The 9251-nt window shown below is 35.4% G+C and overlaps 1 protein-coding gene across 1 annotated transcript; it reads right to left on the bottom strand.

The window, feature by feature from the left end:
- Window positions 1-2321: 2321 nt before the first annotated feature.
- LOC113232798 (probable cytochrome P450 6a13) lies at window positions 2322-5865 on the bottom strand. Its single transcript, XM_026467594.1, has 2 exons — window positions 4542-5865; window positions 2322-2879 (listed from the first exon to the last, which is right to left on the bottom strand). The coding sequence occupies exons 1-2, from the start codon at window positions 5848-5850 to the stop codon at window positions 2722-2724; spliced, it is 1467 nt and encodes a 488-aa protein (XP_026323379.1). The 5' UTR covers window positions 5851-5865; the 3' UTR covers window positions 2322-2721.
- Between the last annotated feature and the right edge of the window lie 3386 nt (window positions 5866-9251).

Genomic DNA, 9251 nt, shown 5'->3' with positions numbered 1-9251 from the left:
TGTTTTTTTTATGTTTTGTCTCTGTATTTACTAACAAGTAGGCCTTCGATGCCAAATAAATGATTTATTTATTATTATTACACTATTATCTTTATATTTCTCAATAAAAATGCAAGTAAATTAATTTGCTACTCCGCCAACCCAGTGAAGGTTAAATCGTGCAAAAATAGCTGCTCATGTGTTGAATATTTTTTCATGCAGTTAATTATAAATAACACAAGCGCAACTATAGTCACAAACCACCACAAAAAATATACCCGACACGTGTTTCGCCTCTCCACGAGGCATCCTCAGGGGCTGTTGACTGCTCGACGCTCGGCCGAAGAGATTCCTCTTTCACACATTCACGCCTGAATTTATTAATTACTTATATTTCTTAGCTTGTTAGCTGGTTTGAACCACACTTGCGGACCGAAATCAAGCAAATTCAGCATGTCTATGTGGACGGTGGTGGTGATGCGTAACAAAAGCTTACTTTGTCCCCTTTTATCTGCAAGAACCTTCTGACAATGAGACAAGTATTAAGGATGGCTGCCTTCTGTAACAAGTGGTCTATGTTTGCTAGGAGATTCAGGGAATGCAATGAATTATGTAGCTGCTATTTTTATTATTATTGTTATTATATCTATTTTAGACTCTCGCCTCTCTTTAATACGAAAAAGTAGTAATTTTGTCCCTGTAGCTATTATATGTAGTATAATGCATCGTGTGTTAGAAGCTAATTTATAAATTAATGCTTGCTTATATGGGTATATGGCGCTAATCCTAAGCAAAATAAAAGAATCACCGGCACTATGCATAAAAATCAATATAATAAGCGCCATCTAGTTGATTTGTTTGTTATCACTAGAAATTAAAGTAACTTTGATAAATTTCAGCTTGTCAATGTAAAACAAATTAGTTACAAAAATAGTTATTTGGTACTAGTCGCGACATCTAGTATATCAACAGGTACTAAACACCTCTAGAGTTATTTATTGATCAATGATATTAGTGACGACCATATTTAAATTATAATATTGTTACACTGAAATTATGAAATAAATTAAAATGATGTAAATAACAGCCAAAGTATATAAATTACTGAGTAACTAAATCCATGTGTACACGCCCATATGATAACATTGTTATAAAATGTGAGTAAATATTGAATGACCTTTAATATGTTTGTTTGCTAATGTTTGACCAGACGCAGTGAATCTATACTTATTTTGTTACATGACAACGTCTATACATTCACAATCATAAAAACACATGCGTACTGAGTGAGGAAACAATTACATCCCGTACTGGGGGTCTACACTCGATCTCCGTGTGACATCCGTCCGAAACAATTACTGCCAAATAAGCAATACTTGACCAAATGAAAAGACGCGTGATGCGAATGAAGCTTCATTCCATTATGAAGTACTTGTATGTACCAGAATCGAGGATTCAGTACGGGATATGTACGTATAGCACATGGCCCACGCCCCGGGACGTTCTTTTGAAAGAATTGACGAATGCGTAGAGGTGTCCAAACAATTCTAAAACTTGTTTCGAATAAAAATATTTTACTGTGCAAATCTGATCTACCATTTTCTTTTTAAAAAGTGGAGTCTGTGTGATACTTAACGCCAAGAAATGTTAACGGTGACTAAAAGTCACCTGTATACTGTATACAAAAGTCATCTGTATACTGTATACTTAATGCCAAGATAACACTTTAACGGCGACTAAAAAATCATCTGTATACAATCTGTTATTATCAATAATTATTATGTTTAAACTTCCAGCAATCCACTAAACTAAATGTACATTAAAATGTACTAAATATAATAACATGCTTTAGGCCCAAGCAAGTATGCCCTTAGTTTTTTTTTGTCTATGAAAAATGTATTTTTCTGGATACCCTAAGGTCATGCAGTATATACATCACTAAATTTGAATGAGATATTTCCTTTATTGTATACACTGGGCGTTTATTATGATTATAAGAATAATATTGTCCTTATCTGAATCACATAATATGTACATTTAAACGTACACGGTATCTTAGGAGATTTAGTACGTAATTAACGACGAAAACAAACAGAATTCTACGGCAAAGGAATCCAATACACTCTCTGTTTCAGAAATGCAATACAATAAACTCTAAAGAAAGTTACAATGTAAGGATCAGGATTGTTGTTGTACAAATTTTTTTTACACATCAGTGGATGCTAATTTTGTCTGTTTAAAAAACAACAAAAATTGTACGTCCTCACTGAACCTGTCCAAATGAAAAAAAAATTCTATTTGGTTTATTATAATAAAATATTATTTCAATGATTTTATGACATTTATTAATAAGAGAATCAATCTACAAAAAAACAATCAATTTGCCAGCGTAATCGTAATAGAATTTTACCAATGTTATATTTTAAAAACATCAGCTGAGTAGCTTTTTCAGCTTGCAGTCTGTTTCTGAAAGGTTTGGAAATTATTCCAGCGTATCTTTTAAGTCATGTCGCGACTCTAACATCCGCAATGAATATCGCCATTAATCAATGCAGAGGCTAATGCGGATGCGGATATTTTAATTTATGCAGATTCTGCGAATGCGAACGCAGATGCTAATATTTGCAACAGCCCTAAGTAAGAATAATAAAGTTTAGAGTAAATAGACGTTTACTGGACAATCACCTAACATCACTGATCACATTGTCGCTTAACATCATCATCATATTTTACAAGAAATCTTTAGTTCCTTGGAACTAAATCATATCGACTATCAGGTACCCTTAAACTGAAAACGCTTTTCTCGAACCGTTCCAATTTCAGCGTTTGCGGCACCAACGTGTATCGATGGAGTAGCCAAGCCAGACCCGCCAAAACTTGAAGACGGGCGAATCTTGATCCTAGAAGACAAATTGTATGTTAATACTGTTTCTAACGACAATTTATGCCTGTTTGATAAGTTATTAATGATATAATATGTAGTTAAAAAGTAGTATATTGATTATTTAATAGCCGTAGTGCTCCTTGTGAAAGAGTACGTCCAGATAATTACCACCTTTCCTATTTCTGCCACCAAGCACAAATGTGAGCATTACCTATCGCGTTCCCTTTTTTGAAGTGTAAGGGTGCATGTGAAATTACGCAGTGATCGACATAGTGGGAGTGCCCCTTAGAATTTAAAACACTGAGCGGTACAGCAACCTCCATGGACTAGCGTATCGCTTACCACCACACACGACTTGTTCGAATATAGAAGTCGGCTATAGCGCGACATTTCACACAGACTGACACTAACCACTGGATACTGTCGACAAAACGTCACTACATACCACGGTTGGTACGAGAAGCCATCGAGATCACGAAGTACAAAACATTTAACCGTGACGATGATTTCAAACTGTCTAGTGCATGGAATCCGGTCTTTAGTGCGTGCAGTAATAAAAACAAAAACACCTCGAGTTCAGTTTCGCTTGTGGATACAGTGAGTGTGGTTTGTGAGAAAAAAGTGAGTGACAATGGTAACGATACAACAAATCGAAATGAAGATAGTAGTCCTCGACAGCGCAAGAAGGTAGACAGATATGTCTGCTCTTAATGCTGTCATCTGCCGCCGTCCAGTTAACCCATGACCATGGAGCGTGCAACCGTTCCGAAATATAAAAATAAAAATAAGTCATACCGTGGTAAGAAGCCTCAAATTAGTAATAATCATTTAGTGAATAACCACGAAAGCCTTAAAATCTATAGAACTTTATTCGTATGGCAAAAAACTCCTGATGAAGATTAAAACTTACAAAATTAGCTTTTTCCCGCTTTTACCTACGTTCGCGGTCAGAGTTAACCTTGAAATATATTATAGAAAAAAACTCCTAGAATATAAAGTAAGGTACGATTTTACCCTTTCTTTAAATTGCCAAGTTGCTGTAGTGCATCGAAAATGGGTTTTAGTAGCATGTAAAGGGTTTGTTGCTGTGCTGAGAAACTTGACTTACAAATAAATGGACGACGGGTCTAATACAAAAACCACGAAAAAAATGTCCCAAGTCAACTATTTAAACGTAGTGATATGTAAAGAAATATGAAAAAGCTAAAACGTTGAATTTAAATTGTAATGTCATCGCAGTCCTGTCTAATTTTGCTTGCTTCGCTGTCAGAAGAAACAAACGAAGACCAAAGCGTGAATGACGCTCTGTATACGATTTTAACGCCCTATAAGTTCGGACACTTTTTAGCGCGGACCCGACGTCCATATAATTGTAAGTCAATGTGAGAAAGAGAGTTTATTCTATTAGACGAAGAGTACTAGACAGTATTAATAGCGGGTATAAGTTTGCAGTTGCGACCAGTCCATACGCGACCCTGGATCTCAGTCATTAAGTAGTTGTATATTGGATGTTAAAAGTTGTTTGTCCAAACTCGTTCAAACGTTTCCGCGTAATTGATAGTGACGATCATTTGCCCAAAAAAATGTTTGCCTTTACAGTATTAAGAAAATTACAGTAAATTGAAAATTACTTAAATAATTAAGTACAAACAAAAACGAAAAATTTACATATGTTTACCTAAGCAAATTCGGTTTCCTTCGCCAAATGGAAGATAACCAAACTTCGGCAACTTTGAAATGTTCTCCGGAGAAAACCTTTCAGGGTCAAAAAGTTCAGAATTTTGATAATATCTTTCATCTCTGTGTATTCCATAAACGGGAATAATGCATAAGTCACCCTCGAGCAACTTAACATTACCAACAGGCAATGTAGTTGGTTTAGTGCATTTTCTTTGAATCAATCCTATTGGTGGATATTTCCTCATTGCTTCATTTGCTACCATTTCTAAATACTGTAGTTTTTCTACGTCGTTATATGTTAGCTTATCATCACATCCTTCAAACACTGTATCAATTTCTTTGTGAACTCTGTTAAGGATATCAGGATTGTTTGACAATTCGATTAAAGTAAAATGCAAAGTCGTCGCAGACGTGTCAACACCGGCTACGAAGAAAAAAAATGCTTGCGCAGCCAAAATTTCCACTGAAGGTTCCAATTCATATCCAGTTGTCGAATCTTTCATGATTCCTTGTTCCTGTATCTGTAAACAGATGTCTATAAAGTCGTGCCTGTTCACAGTATCTTTCTTTCTGCTGTCCATGACGTTTCTCACAACGTCTATGAAGAATTTCTCATATTGACCAAAAGCCTTTAGGCCTAAATATTTGAAAAATGTAGGAAATGTATTTGCAAAGGTAAATAGAAGGTTACCAATAAAGCTTGGCGATGTGGCTTGCGAAGTCATATCCAGAAATGGCGAATCCATCGTGTTTTTCGTTTTAGTATCAATACCGAAGACTGATGCACCTATCGACGCAGCTGTATAGGTGTAAAGACAGTTGAATGGTTTCCTCTTAAAATCGACATGATCTGCGATATTCTCCGAAAAGTCTCTGGCGCATCTGTCGAGTATATAGAACATATTCTTTAGTTTAGCTGTAGTGAAGACGGGTGATATTTTTTGTCTTATAACTTTCCATCTCCCAAAATCTTCGATAAAGAGTACATTGTCAGCCAGTTTGTCATCAGGACTAAAAGAAATGCCTCTGCTGTAGAAACTTTGAAAATCACCCGCTAGAACGGTTTGAACGTTTTCCAAGTCTCTAAGTAGCAGCGCCGGTTTGGAAGCGAGAAATATTCCGACATTCGGCTCTGAGTACTTATCGTAAACGCTCTTATAAACTTCTGCAAGTGAACAATTTCCGAACACAAACTTCCAGATCACACCGTCCTCTTGAACTATGCCACGTTTCTTCCAATAGTCACTATTACGTCTTAAAATCACTGCTATCAGAACCACTAGCACCAGTAATAGTATTAGGAACATTCTCGAAATTTAATTTAACAAAGTCGAAGAATTTCACAACCGTGTTTTGTTCAAGCGTCTCGAGTCCACAAAGTACGTAATATAAATGACTATTCGTTTCATTCTCAGTTACTATAAATACATTGTACTCGTAAATTGATATCTGTCATGATCACGTATTGTAGAGGGCATCGGTCTGTTCTCCAGTCCGTTTCTAGTAAGTATGTAATTTATTGTTGAATAAACATAAAAAGGTTATAATAACCTCCCAAAACTACCAATCAACATGATGTCACGAGGAAAAGAGCGTTCAATTATGAACCATATTACGTCAATGGTTATAGAGACGAGTTTTTCTGTGTACTAGCGGTCTATAGTTTCATGCTGATCTGGAACCAAAAGAAAAACATAGAAGGTATCAACTGCTTATCATCCCGCAAGTTGTAAAAGTCGACATAGGGATTGGGTGTAATGGTGTCCTATATGTAGGCGACAGACTGGCAACCTGTCACTATGGTGCATTAAGTTACACAAGATTGTATACAATCTCAACCCGAACATTTGCCAAATGTGACTTTAGTAACACTGTGTCACTTAAAGCTCTGCTTACCTCTATATGGGAACCCAAAAGCGTGAGTATATATATGTATTGAATGTGAACCACTACTGAGATTTCCCCTCGAAACTCCTTCCCAACAAAAACATAATCATCAAAAACGGTTCACCGAATGTCATACACATAAAAAAAGCAATTATTATTATACTAAATAACCAAATTAAATAAACCATGTCTTTTGTTAACGTTTGAGATTTGGTGACCTTGAGTTATGTTATACTTCTATGTAGCGAACACACGTACATTTACATAATTATATGTATTGTATCCGTATTGGAATAAATATTATTCTTATGATATTATATATGTATTTTATAAACCAGCTTTATATAGCAAGTACATCATATTTGCTAAGAATACAATAATATATAACAGAAGAGCTCTGCAATTCTCAAACAATTTTTTCATTGATAACAGTGCCAATATTGTAAAGTATTTATAAGCAAGAACACCATACAAAAAGTTTCATTTAACTAACTAAACTAATAAAGACGGAAACGAGTGAAACAAAATTCATTGTCGCATTACACTTATGACTTATATAAATATATAATCTACACGGGTATTCAGACGATAAGAATTTGTACAAATAATTACATAAACAAAGTGTGTTGTTGTAGGAGGATAATTAAATCATATTTTTCTTTAAATACGCAATGAACAATATGTACAAGGTCAATCATATTAAACTTGACCTCAAGGTAACTCTTGAGGTCAAGTTGAACTCAATTACGATTGTGATAAAAAGTACAAAGTGTCTTTTGGCTGTACCTGCATTATTATTTAATAGAACGTTCTTAGAATAGCATTTACAAATTACAGGCATATGCAGTGGCAGTGCCCCTATATTTGCGATTTAAAGCTCTGAGTGGCACTGCAATTGTTATGGGTAGGCATGTCGCTTACGACTTGTTCATACCATCACTTGCTATTATAAAAAAGGTATGAATTTAAATTGAAATTTACACGCGAGGTTTCCTTAAATTTGGTCCACGCGGCGGCCCGCGCGGCGACCGCGCGGTTGTGTTTTCAGAGGAATTTAAATGTAGTTTCCTGTAGTAAATAGAATTCAGATTGGCCCTTTAAGTACACGAAGGCGTGGTAACTGGGCCTCTCCTCGTGTAACTAGGCGCTTAGACTACTATAGCTTTGAATTTTCATTTATGTACAAATCAATACTCAGAATTGTTACTAAGAAAATTTTCATTCAAAGAACAACATTCGTATAAAATATCAAAGTATGTAAATCGTCCTAGTTAATATCCAGCTTGATATAATATCAAAACTGATAGTCAGTGTAGAATATCATATATTAAGGATCCTTATCAAGCGTTTAATTAATTTACTATCTCTGCAATCAAGTACAAAGCTGTCTTAAAGGTGTTGTAATCGACACAATACAAGGTTGACTGTGCACTACGGGATCGGTCTTAAAATACCGGTATTTATTTTAAGACTGATGTTTATGACATCATTATGTGTGACAACTTGAATGGCTCAACGCTTAGGCACTGAAAATTTACTTTTGCAGGGTTCAAAACTATCGTGAATCTCAAAGTCAAAGTCAAATAATAATTTATTTCATGGGTCAAATTTTTACACCTGAAAACATTGACTTACAATTATATGGACGTCGGGTCCGCCCTAAAAAGTGTCCGAACTTATAGGGCGTTAAAATCGTATACAAAGCGTCATTCACGCTTTAGTCTTCGTGTGTTCGACTGACAGCAAAGCAAGCGAAATTAGACAGTACTGCGATGACATTACAATTTAAATTCAACGTTTTAGCTTTTTCATATTCCTTTACATGTCACTACGTTTAAGTAGGTTGACTTGGGACATTTTTTTCGTGGTTTTTGTATTAGACCCGTCGTCCATTTATTTGTAAGTCAATGCCTGAAAATGTAATTTTTAAGCTACTGCTCGTTCACTGTGCTGACCTCCCTGAGAAGAACGAGCAAGAAACTCTAGGGATTGCTCTTTTCAAATAAACTAAAACCATATAGAATACATTTTGAATCATGCTTGTGTGGAATCTAGACTCACGTTATCTTTCCATACGTGTTTATCTAACACATAGTCTACAATTTTGTAATATGACTTTTCAATTAAAATACTTTTAATATAAGTTTTAAACTAAGGAAATGGTAATCTTAATATATGCTCCGGGATCTTACCGTAAAAACGTATACAGTTCCCCATAAAATAATCGTTAACCTTAGTTAAACGAAATCGTGGCACCATGAGTTTGGACTTAACAACTTTATACTAAAGGCTATTATTGCATGGCTTTTGCTTACTTGAATGATAAAAACCCAGGGACTGGTAGGGTGTTTATTTACATACTGTAAACCCTAGAGTTTCTCACTCATTCTTCTCAGTGGAATCTGCCTTATGAAAAGCAATATAGTAGCCTAGCCTTGGCGAAATCAAAGGGAAGGCTAGGTCCATTTAATTTTATTGCAAGATTTTTATTGTAGAGGTAGAAACAAAGAAAAGGTAAAGGAGAAGAAAAGGCTCAAAAAGGCCTGTATTAGTGTATATGTCGCTGCTATTAAGCAGTTAGATTTCAATGATTGAAGATCGTGTTTTTGATCTCCGAGAATTTTGTTGGGAGTGACGACGAAACGAAGCAAAAGTGATGGCGAAGAAAAAGAATTAGAAAAAACACCTACACATTCAATGAAGTTTGACAAACCCCAGGTCCTTGCAAAAGAAGTCCGTTATCTACCCAGGATGCTGCGAGAGGCCATTGAAATTAAAAAACATCCTAATTTCAACAGGGAAGATGGTTTCTCCGTACCAC

The sequence above is a fragment of the Hyposmocoma kahamanoa genome, unplaced genomic scaffold (assembly GCF_003589595.1).
Source record: "Hyposmocoma kahamanoa isolate Upper Pololo Valley unplaced genomic scaffold, ASM358959v1 78, whole genome shotgun sequence".
NCBI lineage: Eukaryota > Metazoa > Arthropoda > Insecta > Lepidoptera > Cosmopterigidae > Hyposmocoma > Hyposmocoma kahamanoa.
This window is presented reverse-complemented; position numbering and strand designations above follow the sequence as displayed.